The sequence below is a fragment of the Nansenia antarctica genome, assembly GCF_963989245.1.
Source record: "Nansenia antarctica genome assembly, contig: SCAFFOLD_389, whole genome shotgun sequence".
NCBI lineage: Eukaryota > Metazoa > Chordata > Actinopteri > Argentiniformes > Microstomatidae > Nansenia > Nansenia antarctica.
In genome coordinates, this window is record NW_027662381.1 from 15,001 (window position 1) to 32,500 (window position 17,500).

Below are 17,500 nucleotides of genomic sequence, written 5' to 3' on the forward strand. Positions count from 1 at the left end.
AACATGGGGGTTAACTGTCTCCCTGACCTGCAGCTGGCAGCCTCCACACCCTGACTACAGAGAGAGGACTGCACTGGGGTCAGTTTCCCCCCAAAAGCTCTGTGGATCACACACTCTGGGAGAGAGAGGACTAAGGCCTGGGGTGTCAGAAGAGATAAAGCAGCTACGTTAGCTGGACGACAACGCTTTGGGGGAAACTCTCCCCTGGACTTAACTCCACACAAAGAGGCGTAGGAGCCGCGTTACTTCTTGTTCTGTCCAGGGTTCCCACACCTTCTGAAACATCACATTCAAGCACCTTTCACAGACTTTCAAGACTCAATTCCCTCAAATTCAAGGACCCAACTCAGCATAGTTTGAGACAGATCTAGATGAGGATTTATATAATAGGAACTATCCACTCACAGACAACAATTAAAAAGAGAGGCTTGAATGTGTCAACACTATATGGTCTTTCGCCTTCTCTACCACAGCGCAGCAAAACAATATATTGTGAAATATGTGTAAAGTTAAGCAATACAGAGACTTTTTTTTGAGAGAGAGAGGGGGGGGGGGAATTCAAGCACTTTCAATGACTCATGTCTATTTCCGATTTTTTTTTCTCCCTCAAATTCACAAACTTTCAAGGATTTTAAGGACCCGTGGGAACCCTGTCTGGCCCTCAATACAGGCCGTCACTTTCTGACCTGTTGTGTGTCATGTGACCTATTATTGACATTTCTTTTTTCTTTCTTACTATCTGTCTTTTTCTGTTTGTGTTTTTTATGCTGTATGTAAAGCACTTTGAATTGCCCCTGTTGTATGAAATGTGCTATCCAAATAAACTTGCCTTGCCTTCCCCCCCCCCCGGCTTTTATTCACCTCGACGGGGATGCGTGGATAACGAGCGATGGTGATTGATTCTACGACGGGTTTAGGGGTTAGTTGATGGTGGGATGATGTGGATCGACTTTCCTGTGGCTGACCCAGTAGATTGGCAGAGAGAGCGCCAGCCACCCCCCCCCCCCAACCATGTTCTAGTGAAGCCTGTGGTTGCACTGGGTCCAGTCCTAGAGAGGAGGAGGCTTCACTGCGCCTGTCTCTATCCAGGAACACACCGCGCCAGGCTTCTAACACTGTCTCGGGTGGGAGGTTGTATGAGAGCTGAGTGTGTGTGTGTGTGTGTGTGTGAGTGTGTGTGTGTGTGTGTGTGTGTGTGTGTGTGTAGGGGGGCCAGAGTGGGGTGATAGTAAACAGGTTATCGTTGACAGTCTTTCCCCCCCAGTTCCGTTCGGAACGGACTCAGGGATAGGGACGGTCAGGATGGACTGTGTCTGTGTGTGTGTGTGTGTGTGTGTGTGTGTTTTCAGACAAAGAGAAAGTGAGAAAGAGTTTCTCTGTGTGTTTCAGTGAGAGAGAGTGAAAGTGTGTATATGCGTGTTTTTCAAAGTGAGAGAATGTGTCTGTCTGTGTGAGTGTGTGGGAGTGTGTGTGTGTGTGTGTGTGTGTGTGTGTGTGTGTGTGTGTCTGTGTGTGTAAGTGTGTTGCCTGTGTGTGTAAGTGTGTTGCCTGTGAGCGGATGTGGGTCATGGCCAGAGTGGAGCGAAAAGACTGCTGGCCTTTCTCTCTTCTTTCTCTCTCTCTCTCTCTCTCTCTGGTGGGGAAGAGGAGGAGGAGGAGGAGGAGGAGGAGGAGGAGGGGGAGGGGGAGATAAACCCCCGGCCCGTTCCCTCCCTCTGCTGGAGAGGAGGGGAGGGGGAGATAAGGGCATCTTTCCCAACGCTACCGCCCAGACGGGAGCAGAGCAGGGCAGAGCAGGGCGGGGGGGGGGGGGGAGGAGGGAGCCTTTGAACCGGCCGTCCCTATCTCCTCCGCCTGGGAAAGTTATGGACTGGCAGAGTGTCTGAAACAAAAGGCTGATTGAGCGCCGCGGTGCTCCCTTCGCAGGGATAAATCACACACTTATCAGGCTCGGAGAACGCTCCGAAAACGGCCGTGGGTAAAACCCAAAAATGACCCCCCCCCCCACCCAAAAAAAAAACACAGATGTTTTTATGGCGAGCGAGCGAGAGAGAGAGAGAGAGAGAGAGAGAGAGAGAGAGAGAGAGAGAGAGAGAGAGAGAGAGAGAGAGTGAGTGGGCTTCCAAAGTAGCTCTATTAATAGTTGAGGTTGCTCAATCGCAGGAGGGATATTTCTCGTCTTTCTTTCTCTCGCTCTCTTTCGCTCACCCACACGTTGACGGACGAGACGCACAGGCAGACGCGCGCACGCATACACACGCAAGCATGTTCACACACGCATGTTCACACACAGGCACAGGCACACGCACACCCACAGGCACACACACATACAACACACACGCATACACACACAGGCACAGACACGCACGCTCACCCGCACCCGCACCCGCACACACACACACACGCACACGCACACGCACACGCACACGCACAGCCGTACCTGTTTGAAGAGCTGCAGGTTGACAGCCATCTCTAGGAAGCTCCTCATGGTGCTGGAGCGATGGGCCACGAAGCTCTCCTCGCAGAACGTGATTGGCTCCCCCTGACCAGGAAGAAGACAAGGAGAGAGGGAGATCAGAACGTGATTGGCTCCCCCTGACCAGGAAGAAGGCAAGGAGGGAGGGAGGTCAGATGTGATTGGCCCCCCCTGACCAGGAAGAAGGCAAGGAGGGAGGGAGGTCAGAACTAGACACTTGTGATTTGGTTCACTACTCATCTGAGAAAGGAAGGAGGGAGGGGAAGGAAGGAGAGAGGGAGGGGAAGGAAGAGAAGGGAGTAAGGAAGGAAGAGAGAAAGAAAGAAAGGAACAGAGGGAGGGAGGGAGGGAGAAAGAAAGAAAGGCAGAAAGAAAGAAAGAATAAAAGAAAGGAAGGAAGGAAGGAAGGAAGGAAGGAAGGAAGGAGGGAACAGAGGGAGGAACAGAGAAGGCCATCCCAGAAACAAACTCAAACAAACTCCAGAAAAGTGCTTTAATCTCCCCCATCACATTACAGCGTGTTACATCATGTCTCCTAGCCTGTGAGCTACAGACAGAGGACCGCGCCACGCACACCTCCAGCCCACCCAGCGGAGCCTCCAGCCATCCCACACGCATCTTCTCACAGCATTAGCATAACTTACTATTGTTATTATTCAGTCAGTACCACCGCTGCTTCTTACGCCGCGCTCTTATTTCGCTACTATTGTCTACTTTTTCTTAGGACTGTATTATATCGTATGACTGTTTTGTTGATCGCTTGTCGACTGTCGTCGAGCGAGGAGCGACGTACCGAAGCGTTCGACGATATTCATAAAAGAACTGTTTTTATTTCCATGCAATCAACTTGTCGGTCGATCGTTGTCATTTGGTATTTTATGCTCTAGGCAAGGGGTTCGGCCATAGACGGCGACCCTGGAGCAACCGGGGGTTCAGTGCCTTGCTGAAGGACACCTCGACACGTGGCCAGCCGGGGTCCGGACCGCCGAACTGCCGACCTCGCGGTAATTAGCCGCCGGCTCTACCTCCTGAGCCACTGCCGCACCATAGCAGCTGTAATGTGACGTACGTGACCGATAGCGTTCCATTTGACTTGACTCTCGACGCTGTTCTTCACACTGTGTTCGGGGGTTGCCCTGTTGAACGCAACACGTGTGTGTCAGGGTCCGAGCACCGCGGTCCGTGTGAACCACCCACGGTTGGCGACCCACCGGTACAGTCTGGGTCTCTCTGGTGGCTAGTGTGGCTAATAACACTAACCCCCCCCCCCCCTGTTACATTGTGCATTGTGTACATTGAGCCAAAAGCAAGTCCAGATGTATCAGACTTGCCGTTGAGTCTGCAGTCTTATATAAGTACCCTTACATTTTCAAGATAAGCTAGTATAAAGCTATTTTTGCAGTTTTTCTGTGTAGGAGGCGGGCTAATTTACAAGTCGGCCAACTAGTGGATGTTGTGTGTAAACAGCCGCTTTTCCTTTGTAAAGGTTGTTGTCATTTGACCGCCCCGAGGCGGCTCTAATAGTAGGTACAATAGGCACGGCTGTTCTAGTGTTGAAGGGGTAGAGGGGCACAGCAGCTACGGGCAGGTGGGCCCCACCCTACCTACCCAACAGTCGGGGAACCACTTCCAACAGAAAAGATCGACATACTGAAAAACGCATCCCCCTCACCGCAACCTAAGTGGCTTTTGGGATGTAAAGCGTCAGCGAAAGGGCATACACAGTACAACGAGAAAGTGTGTCCAAACTTTTGACTGCTCCTGTATACGATCATTATTCTTCTTGATATATTCTATATATGACGATGACACCAGACCTGTGTTAAAACACCGTACTGTCTCGTACGTCTCCTCCGCTTCCTCAGGTGGGGAGCTGAGATTGATGACCTAGATAGAGCTGTGATCGTCGTCAGCCGTTTCAGTCGTCGTTCCCCTACCGTCTGTTTCATTTACAGCTCAGCGAGGGTCCGACGCCGCCCCCGTCTACAGATACGGGCTCCAAATGTCAACATATGGTACGGTCTATACGGCCGGTGGGGGTGCGAGTCTTTCGTTTCTATTTCGATTCCGTTTTCTCAGGCTAAGGTGTATATCTGCATTGTGATTCATCAGTGCGATATGTTAATACGATTATGACCTGTAGTGACTTGGGTAGGTTCATGTATTGCAGGAAATGGCATGATACCCCCCCAAAATCATGAGGATGACCCCCTAAATCAGGGTTTTGGGCCTCTGACTCTGTGTGCGTGCGTGCGTGCGTGCGTGCGCGAGTGCGACTGCCGACATACTCTACAGACAACACAGAGACAACATCAATTATGGATCTTCACTCCGGGAGTCTCTACACAGTCCAATTATTCTCAAAGCCCGCGGAACAAAGGCTCAGGAAGGCTCTCGCTATCTGACAAACAGGACACGGTTTGTTCTACTCTGAACCCCAAGTCGGAATGGAGAGGCAGAGCCGGAGAGAGAGAGACATTTGAGGGGTTTAGACAGAGAGAGAGAGAGGTGGCTGAAAAAAGGGATTTTCAAAGAGAATGTCCTGACTCCTTCCAGCCTTCCTGACATTTCCCCCACCTGCTGGAAACACAACAGCTTACTGTCACTCAGCCCCAGGTCCACCTGACTGGCCGCTCCTCTCAGGCTAACTGGACACTGTCATGGGCTCTTATACTGGTCAAAGGTCTACACACTTCACCATTCACTTTGATACACCCATGTCCCAATACAGGCTTGACGGGTAAGGGGTAGGCTGAGGGGTGTGGGGTAATAAGGTTAGCCATGCAGGTTAGGATAAGGGTTCCGGTTAAGGTTAGCCATGCAGGTTAGGATAAGGGTTCTGGTTAAGGTTAGCCATGCAGGTTAGGGTTAAGTTTAGGGGTAATAGGTTAGCCTTACAGGTCAGGGTTAGGGTTAAGTTCAGGGGTAACAGGTTAGGGTTAGGGTTAAGTTTAGGGGTAACAGGTCAGGGTTAGGGTTAGGGTTTAGGGGTAACAGGTTAGGGTTAGGGTGAAGTTTAGGGGTAACAGGTTAGGGTTAAGTTTAGGGGTAACAGGTTAGGGTTAGGGTGAAGTTTAGGGGTAACAGGTTAGGGTTAGGGTGAAGTTTAGGGGTAACAGGTTAGGGTTAGGGTGAAGTTTAGGGGTAACAGGTTAGGGTTAGGGTGAAGTTTAGGGGTAACAGGTTAGGGTTAGGGTGAAGTTTAGGGGTAACAGGTCAGGGTTAGGGTTTAGGGGTAACAGGTTAGGGTTAGGGTTAAGTTTAGGGGTAACAGGTTAGGGTTAGGGTTTAGGGGTAACAGGTTAGGGTTAGGGTTAAGTTTAGGGGTAACAGGTTAGGGTTAGGGTGAGGTTTAGGGGTAACAGGTTAGGGTTAGGGTTAAGTTTAGGGGTAACAGGTTAGCCTTACAGGTTTGTATCGGAGGGCGTCACGGTAGGATCCAAACAGAGCTGCTTGACACCGCAAGAAGGCCCGCGCCACCCCACATCCTGTCGCTGTGGACTGCTTCTTCAGCTTACTCTTCAGAGAGGACACCTAGGGAGGGGGGGGGGAGAGAGAGAGAGAGACAGAGAGAGAGACAGAGAGAGAGAGAGAGACAGAAAGAGATAGAGAGACACAGAGAGAGAGAGAGACAGACAGACAGACAGAGAGACAGAGAGAGAGACAGATATATATATATAGAGAGAGAGACAGAGAGAGAGAGAGAGAGAGAGTGACAGAGAGAGACAGACAGAGAAAGACAGACAGAGAGAGAGAGAGAGAGAGATGGACAAACAGACAGAGAGACAAAGAGAGAGAGGGGAGGGGGGGGGCGGGGCGGGATAGGAGTGGGGGAGAGAGAGAGAGGGGTAAAAGTTAAATTAACACCTCTGAAATTGGTGGAGGGGAACAGCAAACCCATTCCGGGTGTGAAGTGTCACATTTGCAGGTCATCCCAAAAAAAAGAAGCGAAAAGAAAGGGAAGCTTCCCTCCTTCCTCCGAGCCTGTCTGTTGTGCCGCCGCGAGCACCTGCTGCTCCGCTAATTGAGGAGAGGATGGGGGGGGGGGAGGAGGGGGGGACGGATGGAAGAGAGAAAAACTCCTCACTTCTACTCTCTCTCTCTCTCTCTCTCTCCTTCTCCTCCCCCCTCTTTCTCGCCACCATTCTCGTCCTTCTGGTTTGCCTCCTCTTGCTCCCCTCCCCTCCCTTCCTTCCTTTCTCTCCTTCCCTCCCTCACACACTCACACCGTTCTCCTTGTCCTCTCTTCACTCCTCCACTCCCTGGCTGGTAGCTCTTGACATACAAAACTATTTAATTACGTTTTTTCTTTTTTTTTCTCTCCCTCCACTGAGCCTCCGTGCTCCGCGTGGTACGGGACAGCAGAGCAGCGTGTTGCTGCTTGTTTCAGAGGCCTCCGCTGGGACCCTCCTCACCTGCTGTCTGTCTGCCTGCCTGTCTGTCTGTCTGTCTGTGTGTGTATCTGTCTATCTGCCTGTCTGCCTGTCTCTTTGACTGTCTGTCTGTCTGCCTGGCTGTCAGCTTGTCTGACTGTCTGTCTGTCTGTCTGTTTGACTGTCTGTCTGTTTGCCTGCCTGCCTGCCTGTCTGACTGTCTGTCTGTCTGTCTGTCTGTCGGCTTGTCTGTCTGTCTGTCTGTCTGTCTGTGTGTGTGTGTCTGTGTGTGTCTGTGTGTGTCTGTCTGTCTGTCTGTCTGCCTGCCTGTCTGGCTGGCTGTCAGCTTGTCTGTCTGTCTGTCTGTCTGTCTGCCTGCCTTCCTGCCTGTCTGTCTGCCTGTCTGCCTGGGTGGTTGGCTGTCAGCTTGTCTGTCTGTCTGACTGTCTGTCTGTCTGTCTGTCGGCTTGTCTGCCTGTCGGCTTGTCTGCCTGCCTGCCTGTCTGTCTGTGTGTCTGTCTGTGTGTCTGTCTGTCTGTCTGTCTTTCTGTCTGTCTTTCTGTCTGTATGTCTGTCGGCTGGTCTGTCTGTCTGCCTGTCTAGCTGCCTGCCTGTCTGTCTGTCTGTCTGTCTGTCCACCTGTCTGCCTGCCTGTCTGTCTGTCTACCTGTCTGTCTGCCTGCCTGCCTGTGTGTGTGTGTGTGTGTGTGTGTGTGTGTGTATCTCTGTGTCTGTCTGTCTGTTTGTCTTTGTATCTGTGGATTTGGGGTGGGGGGGTGGCGGGGTGTCTAGGTTGTTAAGTACTTCACAAGACATGCATCGGATTATAATTCAATTTAATGACCAAATATAATTGTGTTTGATCCATGCCATCTTTCCCCCCATGTGCCTAACCATAACCAGCTCAGCAGCACCACGGTAAGTAGGCCAGCAGGCCGCCAGTCCGCCCAGCCTCTGTGGCCAGCGGAGGGGGAAGCTCCGTCTGCTGACTGATGTGAGAGTGGAACTCCTGGGCGGAGGAGCAGAATGCTAACACAGCTCATCCGGAGGACAGGCGCAGAGAGTGGCAGTGGAACTGGGACAAAGACAAAACCAAGATCTCCGAATCCCCCTCCCCCCCCCCCTCCTCCCCCGGGCTTCCTCCCTCTCTCCACCACGCCCCCCCCCCCCCCCCCCTCCTACGCTGCCACCGCCAACGCTCATCAAACACTAAAGTTTATCACTGTTGAATTAACACGTGTCATCTCCATCTTCACCCATTGTGCTAAACGCTTTTATGTTTATGTAAAGCTCTTTCGGAAATTAATATTTCATGTTTGTGTGTGTTCAGTGATTTTCCTGCAAATCATTAAACTTGTCTTCTTTCTCTTTTTTTTTTTGGCTGCCTCTCCGAGAATCAAAGAAAACACAATGTCAGTGTAACTGTACGAGGCATACCCCAAAGACTGTCAGAGCCTCCTGCTCGCACACGGATCGCTCTACAGCAGCGTTTAAGAGGGGGGAATGTTTGCAAACACTTTTTTTTTTAGGCAGGGATGAAAAAAAAAGAAAATGGAAGAAAAAAAATCCCTCCTGTTCCTCAGAAGAAAAAAGGAAACATCAGCGACAGGTTCGTAAACTTCCGACATCCCCCCCCAAAAAAAAAAAAAATAAAATCTTGACATTTCTAAATATGTCTAATTTCTCACGCTGAAAAGATCAGAAATAATTGCGTTCCGTGACAAAACAAACACAACACGTGCTAATCGCGGTAAAACCACACTCCGTACTGTAGCGTCATCTAAACCGATCTGAGCATCATTTTAAAAAAAAAAGACCCAAAATTTTTTATTTTCAAAAAGGAAACACGTGATTAATAACTGGGTTTTGACTGAGGCGCGCGCGTGCACCCCTCGTCGCGCACGCGGCCGCGGTAATGGCTCTGTCAGGCTAATTAACGTCTCTACATTGAGCGCAGCTAACGAGATGCGAGCAGGCCTGGGAGGAGGGCTTGCCTCTACAGGTGATAAGCCTATTTGGCAGTGACATTTTTTAGTGTAAAGTCACACTGGCGATGATCAGATCAAAGGCATAGACTCCCCCATTGGGTCCAATTAGAACTATAGCATTGTAGAGAGAACCAAGGAGAAGGGAGGGGGGGGGGGGAGGAGGAGGGAGAGGGGGGGGGGGCGGGCGGGGGGAACTGAACCAACGGAAAAAAAAGAAAGAAAGAAAGAAAAAAAAAACTGTTGAGTTATGATATTCATAATCTATGCAGAGAGAGGCCCTTTTTCCAGTATAGGTCTTTTCCCCATAGCTGTGATCTTTTCAATTTACATCAAGGGAGGACGGTCGGGGATGAAAGCGGGGCGTCCGAGGAGCGCAGCGCCACAGAGGGCAGACACAGGGCCTCATTAAGCCCCGGCCCACAGACCCCCAAACAGGGTTTGAAGTGCGTCACGTAAAGAGCACGGGGTCAGGGGTCAGACGGGGAACAGATCTCCATTTAACTCTCCAGCTGGAGATGAGGATAATTAGCAGGTGCAGCGACGGTCCCTCTCTGCCTGCTGAAGGACGATGCTGATGATGCTGCTGATACTGGAGACACTGCTGGAGGAGCTAGCCCACCTACACACACACACACACACATACGAACACACATATGAAGGCACACGCACACACACATACGAACACACACACACACACAGACGAACACACACACACACATACAAACACATACACACACACACACAGACACACATACGAACACAGACAGACACAGACACACAGACACAGACACACATGCGAACACACACACACACAGACACAGACGAACACAGACACAGACACACACATGGACAGACACACATACGAACACAGACACACACACAGATGAACACAGACACGCATACAAACACACTGATGATACTACTGTAGGTGCTTCTACTGTGGACCATGCTATCCCAGCTGAACACACACAGACAGACACACACACAAACAGACACAGACACACACACACACTCACAGACACACACACACACACGAACGCAGACATACAAACACATACACAGACACACGCACGCACGAACGCAGACACATACGAACACACACACACAGACACACACACATACGGACACACAAACACAGACACACATATGGACACTGTCACACATACGAACACAGACACACATATGGACACAGAGACACAGACACAGACACAGACACACACACACACACACACACACACACACACACAGTAGAGCCTCAACAATGTGTGTGTCTCAGGTAGTTTTACACCTCCATATTTTCACCGACGCAACTCACAAAAAGCTTGAAAGCTCCCTCTAACTTCCCAGCCGTACTTGTGCAGGAGCGCTGCCTTTTCACACGGCTGAGAGACACAGTACCGTCTCTGCCTGAGTGGTGACTGGCCTAATAGCATTCTAGGAAGTGAAGAAAAACCCCACGGCAGGCTTAGTTTCATCACCATAAGGAGAGAGGTACAGCCGTCTGGGAAACGTTTGACGGCAGCAGCCTTCAAATATGGAGACAGGGAAGCCTAACATCCCTCACATCCCACGGTCACGCCGGGCGGCTCTGCCAACTCTGCCACTGGCAGAAAGAAGGAACAGCAAAGCTTACTGTTACTGTGGATATCACTAAAACTTTTTTGAGAAAAAGAAATGTTGGTATGTTTTTAGGGCATTTCTGTTTTATTGGGATAGTGAAGATTGAGAGGAAGGATAGGTGACAGAGAGAGAGAGGAGGGATGGCATGCAGGATATGTCGACAGCCGGAATTGAACCGGGGACCCTGCGGTCACGTGGCTGAGGCCTTAGTGTGCTACGCCCCCCTCATTGCTACTTATAGTAACAACACATCTAGACTGTGGTGTGTGTGTGTGTGTGTGTGTGTGTGTGTGTGTGTGGAACAGAGACAGGAGGTTAAAAAGAGCGGGCAAGGATGGGAATCTTCATCACACATAAAACATTTGTTTTAAATACAAAAAGAAAAACTTAGAAGATAAAAAGATGACAGCGAGTGTTAAAGCTTCAGACTAAAAATACATTTCCGTCAACCCCACAAAATTAGCACTAATGCATATAAAACTCCCAGATTATGACCCTGACACAAATGTGTGGTGGAAAGTTTTTTTTTTTTTCTTCGTGCAAAAAAAGGGAAAAAAACACTTTTGTTAAAGATTCTGTCCAGGGAAAGAAAGCCATGGGGACGCAATTAAAGAACTACAAAGAAAAGAGAAATAGTTATGAAAATCTCCCGCTTTCTTTTGATGTGCTGTAGTCGAAATTGTACACATATATGCACACACGCACATACGCACGCACGCACGCGCGCACACACACACACACACACACACACACACACACACACTTGAAACTTTAATTCAAAAAATGATATCTGACACATAATGCTCAATATTTACCTCAATTCTTACCTCAGGGTTCTGAATTTTACACTACAATCTCTCCTATATATCCGACACGATCACAACAAAAATAAATGTCAAGAACAATTAGAACATGTATATTTATGTCCATAATGTTTATTTCATTAACTGTTTTTTTCTTCGAGATGGAAAGCAAACAAAGGGTCATATGAATGTCAGAGCAAACCTCTAATATGGAATGAAAGAACCTACCGGAATAAGAACATGACTAGACTTTAACCTCTGAAGCTGAACGCCCCAATTCACTAATTTCCGCCTAAAACCCAGAGCCGAACTAACCTGCTTATAACATTAGAAATAGGATGACCAGATGCAAACGCAGGATGCCATATGATAAGTAAGACCTTGACGTGTTATACTGTACTGCACTGTGCAGTAGTAAGAGATGGATATTATGTCCTTCCAAGTGCCAATGAAACAAACAAAGCTACTGACAACCACATGACCAGAAATGCAGATCCATCTCCATGGCAGTAACTTCATCACAATAGGCACATCAAAAGAGGGGAAGAAACCATGTGTGTATGTGTGTGTGCGAGTGTGTGTGTGTATGTGCGTCTCTGTGTGTGTGTGTGTATGTGCGTCTCTGTGTGTGTGTGTGTGTGTGTGTGTGTGTGTGTACGTGCATGTGTGTGTGTGTGTGTGTGTGTATCTGTGCGCTTGTGTGCGCGTGCGTCTGTGTGTGTACGTGCATGTTTCTGTGTGTGTGTGTGTGTGTGTGTGTGCACGAGTGTGCGCGTGTGTGTGCGTGCATGCATGTGTGTGTGTGTGTGTGTGTGTGTCCTAACTAGCAGGTTCTCTCCTGGCGGAGGGGTGGGAGGAGCCTGTCTGGCTGCTCCCTGGTGTTGGGCTACTCTGTCACGCTGACCTGGTTGGGAGCAGGCGGGCGGGCGGGGTGTGAGCAGCGCTGAGAGTTTTTGCATCCATAATTAAACACATCTAAATGTCATCTCTTTACTTCAGTAACTGACACAGTGGGCTCCGGAGCTCTGTCTGTTTGGACTTCTAATAACGCGGACGGACCCCCGGGGCAGAGGGAGCGGGAGGGCTCGCTGTGGACAGAACGGAAGCTAGGGACTCTGGTTGGAACTCGCAGTACGAGTTAAAAGTAGCTAAGAGAGTTTGGTCGTTTGAAAGAGTGGACACACCTAGGCGCATATTTGAGGCCTAAAAAAATAAAACATAAATAAACTAACACCCGCCCCCCCCCCCCTTCCCCCAAACATGTTCCTTCATTGGATCGACAAAACAAAACAAAAAATCCTGCCACTAACATTGACCTCCACTATACTGGAACTTTTTCATTGTCCTACAGTAGCTAAGCTAACCTTGAACTCGCTAGGCCTACAGTAGCTAAGCTAACCTTGAACTCGCTAGGCCTAAAGTTGAGGCATAAGGAGCTCCAGAGTCCAGCTAACCTGGAAGGAGACAGCCAGCACACCACACCTCATTCACGGAGCAGGGTATATACAGGAATCTTGAGGTTAATTTCAACGCCTTTCTAAGACTTTTTAAAGACCGTGTCAATATTTTTCCAGACCTCACCGCCACTTCGAGCTGTAACCGTTTACATCAGTGACACCTTTAACTTAACCGTTTCAGTTTGCAATAGACTAGACCACTATCATACAACACGATTTCCGGTTCATCTTTTTGTTTTTTAATAAAACTAATAAATTCACGAACTTTTACTAAAAGTTTTTAGGACTCAAACTCTTTGGACAGAGTCTAATTCAGAAAAATATCTACAAAATTCAAGACCTCATAAAATCGTGATAAGACTTTTTAATACTTATTAAGGGTCTTGATTTTCCCAAAATTGATTTATCAACTTTTAATACTTTTCAAGACACCGCGGACACCCTGCGGAGGTACCCTCTAGCATGAGAACTGTACTATACTGGCGCTTTTTCATTGTTGTAATACTGTTAGCCTGTTAGCATCAAACACACCTGGCCTCACACGGTATCGTTAGCGCCTAAATTCAGTTGAACACAGCTGAAGCTGGCTGTGGACCAAGCAGAAATGTGCGAGTACCAAAACTTTTTCCCTGATTTAAATGTCAGCTTGGTGCTTTCAGTGATGAACGTTCCGGCGTCTCGGGGACTCAATGTCAGTGTTAGAGGAACAGGAGAGTACTTTCCGGTGTGAGCGATTGTGTGAGATTGTGTTAGCGTGTTACCTGTGTGTGTGTGCGTGTGTGCGTGTGTGTGTGTGTGTGTGTGCGTGTGTGTGCGTGTGTGTGTGAGTGTGTGTGTGTGTGTGCACGTGCGCGTGTGTGTGTGTGAGAGTGTGTGTGAGAGTGAGTGTGTGTGTACGCGTGACGTGTGTGTATGCACGCATGTGTGTGTGTGTGTGTGTGTGTGTGTGTGTGTGATTGTGTTGTGTTTGCTGCTACTGCTGACGATGATGTTGTTGTTGTTGTTGTTTTCTCTGAGCGTCGGAAGCCGAACTCCCAATTAAAGCCTGGGTGTTTGATTACGTGTGCCAGGTGATCTCAGGAGAGACGCCAGAGACACAGTCTCACTTCCTCTCCTTCATTCGTTAACTTCCAACTTCTTAAAATACAAGAAGTGGGTGTGCTCCACGTAAATGTGCCCCCTTGATTGGGAAGCCAAATGATCAAATGTGAGAAGGGGAGAAGGTAACGTAAACCGTGTCAACAAAGCAGCCAGCCGAGAGAGAGCGAAGAGCAGGGGAATTAGGCTGCGCTGTGAAAAGGGTGCCTCTGAAAATAAAGACGTTATTTGTGTCTTAACCTTGAATATGGAACACAGACAGAATAATACATGAAAAAAACTCCTCAGTCATAGGTTTGATATTAACCCGCAAGATCAAATGGAAGGAACGGGATACAGTCGCACATTGCTTATTTTCAGAATTAATGGATTCCTAATTGGCTATTCTTAGATAGTTTTAATGACTAGCGAGGTAAACATTCAAACTATTCGCAACCTAATTATAACAGTACAAGTCAAACAAACGCTGTGTGGGAGAGTTTGTGGCAAACATTTTCTGAAAAATGAAGAAAGCACCTTGATCCTTTGAAGAAAAAAGCAAAGTTGTTCATGTTGAGCATTCCTTTTCTTTATGCTTGTCAACATATTGATTTTAATAAAACACACATATCCTTCTGAGACTTTGTTTAAGTAGCGTTTGTATCAGAACTATGGAAACTTTCCAGATTTTAAGAATCTATAAATATGCAAGCCAAAAATCTAACTGTACATAATCTAAACAACATAAAAAGAAAATCAAACTAACACCACTGAATTCTCTCAGTCAGTGTATTAAAACACAACATTATATTAACATTATAATAAAGAACTGAATAAGATTAGTCCTTATCCCTGTTTATTATTTAATTATTTAATATATTTAATTTCAGTAGTCATGATGAAAATAAGCAGAATTTTAAAAAATGAAAACATTTAAAGTTATATTGTTGAGATTGTTTAATGCTTTGAGTAAAACCATTTGACTGATGCCATATATTATACCATGTAAATATTGAACAATGAAAGCCGTGCCTAGGGCTTAATAAACCCAACCTTGTTTCACAAAACTCCTGACAAACTGACAAAAGTGTCCAACTTTATAAAAAGAAAAAAGAAAAAAAGATTTATGTGAACACAATATTTATAACCAATGTCAAAACTCGACATGCCCGGTGCGTGTACAGAGACAAATTTAGAACAAAAACACAATTAACACTGGACCTTTAACTTTGTCGCATCTGATGTTTCCAATAAAAACAAATGTCAAAAATAATTCTCAAAAGATTGCCACATCCTCTTTCAGCCTTTTACCAATTATTCTCTCCATTTGTAAATCTTTCCCTTTTCTGCTGAACGGAACCGCTACTGGCATGGTAGCATTTCTAATAGTCAATAAATCTAAAATATTATGTGTGAAATTGGGGGGAAAAGGCCATTAAGGTGCGGGCAGTGGCGGAGCCAGCATAGGGGTCCTGTCTGAAAGAGGGCTGGCTAATTCAGGACAACTGTGGCCCCTGACCCTTCTAGAAGCAGGGCCAGTGGTCAGCCTGGCCTGTAATAGAGTCCACATGCCGCCCGGCCTCCGCAGCCGCAATTAGATGAATCTCAGAAGGTTCTTAAATCAATATCAGTCCTTTTTTTTATCCTTTCATGAAACGCAAAAAAAAAAATCGCCCCTGGCTCCGTTTTATTATATTCCGTTTTTTTATAGACGGTGAGGGGAATTGGATTTTCCTGAGAGCGACTAACTCCCAGACTCTCCTCAGGACCTGAATCCTACGTCGGATAAAGAAAAAGCTGAAGTAAAACAAGAGTTGTGTGCTTACCTGTAAATACGGTTATATCAGGTAAATGAACTGTGTTTATAACAACTCTAGAACACGCCGCGCCAGTCGAGACTGCCAAGTCCTCGCGGCTGATGAACAACACTGTTAATTAAGATTTCAGATTTACCAACCCGACAATGTCAAACTGAGCAACGCGTCAAACAATCTCCTTGTATGGAAACAGAAACATCAGATGCCGCGTGGCACGTACCTCCCGGCTAACGAGCGCGCTGACGAGGGACCTAGAAATTCCCCCTCAATTAGTACCTTCTCCTCTCCCTTATTAATCCAACCACCCCTGTGATCCGGGAACAACAGCGGGAGAGAACGCGAGAAAACGACACACAGAAATAAAACACATTAGCCGCAATAAATATATTATGGTTAGGTGACAATTCCCGTTTCAGGTGGTGTAATCTGACGTGATATGCAGAGTGTGTTCTGTCATTAGTCGGGGAGAGATGGCGAGCCGCTAGGATCAAAGCCGGAGCCTCGGAGCCGCCACTTAATTGATCACACGACAAAGACAAAGGAGGTTTCTCTCTCTCTGCCTCCGTCGGTTTCAAAAGACCTGGCTCCCTTTTATGACAAACTCAGTTTGCGATTTAATTTAGGATGGGGAGTCCCTAGGCAGCTAGGCAGGCAGGCAGGCAGGCAGGCAGGCAGGTAGAGAAAGAGGAAGGCAGGTAGAGAAAGAGGCAGGCACGAAGGCAGAGAGAAAGAGGCAGGCAAGGAGGCAGGCAGGCAGACAGGGAGGGAGGGAGGCAGAGAGAAAGAGGCAGGCAAGGAGGCAGGCAGGCAGACAGGGAGGGAGGGAGGCAGAGAGAAAGAGGCAGGCAAGGAGGCAGGCAGGCAGACAGGGAGGGAGGGAGGCAGAGAGAAAGAGGCAGGCAAGGAGGCAGGCAGGCAGACAGGGAGGGAGGGAGGGAGGCAGAGAGAGAGAGGCAGGCAGGCAGACAGGGAAGGAGGGAGGGAGGGAGGGAGGCAGAGAGAAAGAGGCAGGCAGGCAGGCAGACAGGGAAGGAGGGAGGGAGGGAGGCAGAGAGAAAGAGGCAGGCAGGCAGACAGGGAGGGAGGGAGGGACGCAGAGAGGAAGAGGCAGACAGGGAAGGAGGGAGGGAGGGAGGCAGAGAGAAAGAGGCAGGCAGGCAGGCAGACAGGGAGGGAGGGAGGCAGAGAGGAAGAGGCAGACAGGCAGGAGGGAGGGAGGGAGGGAGGCAGAGAGGAAGAGGCAGACAGGCAGGCAGACAGGGAGGGAGGGAGGGAGGGAGGGAGGCAGAGAGGAAGAGGCAGGCAGGCAGGCAGACAGGCAGGCAGGCAGGCAGGAAGTCAGAGAGAAAGAGGCAGGCAGGAAGGCAGCATAAGAGAGAAGCAGCAACCGCCCCCAGGTATCCTAGGTAGGTAGGTAGGTAGGTAGGTAGGTAGGTGGGTAGGTAGTTAGGTAGGTGGGTGGGTCGGCGGGTGGGTGGGGGGGGGGAGGGTACAGTGAGCTAGGCTATGCTACGCCGGGCTAACTAGCTGGAGAACAGTAGGAGGAGGAGGAGGTTGGATGCTGGCGCCCAGCCCAGCAGGGCCTCGCCGCCTCGCCTCCCCTATCCATATCCCTCCCCCCTCCCCCCTCCCCCCCCCCCCCCCCCCCCCACCCGGAGACGTGGAAAACAAACACATCCCCGTGTGTTCAAACGCGGGGATGACAGGCGTGTGTGTGACCCCGCCGCCTAGCGCCGCTTCCTGTTGCAGTGACCGGTGTCACCGCTGCCTTAATTAGAGAGACGGAGGCCTGGCAGGTGGCTGAGGAGCCTGGCTCCTAATTGGCCCCCTTCTTCCCTCTCTCCCTCCCTCTCTCCCCTCCCTCTCTCCCTCCCTCTCTCCCTCCCTGC

At 49.0% G+C, this 17,500-nt stretch overlaps 1 protein-coding gene across 1 annotated transcript in view; it reads right to left on the bottom strand.

Annotated features, from left to right (window-relative positions):
• LOC308175368 (DENN domain-containing protein 1B-like) overlaps positions 1-17,500 on the bottom strand; it is a gene marked incomplete at both ends in the record, with an annotated part of 48,389 nt that overhangs the window by 14,132 nt on the left and 16,757 nt on the right. Inside the window, 2 exons of the mRNA XM_080551044.1 lie at positions 2,441-2,542; positions 5,885-6,010. Of these exons, the coding sequence (XP_080407170.1) occupies positions 2,441-2,542; positions 5,885-6,010 (228 nt within the window). The remainder of the gene's footprint in view (positions 1-2,440; positions 2,543-5,884; positions 6,011-17,500) is intronic.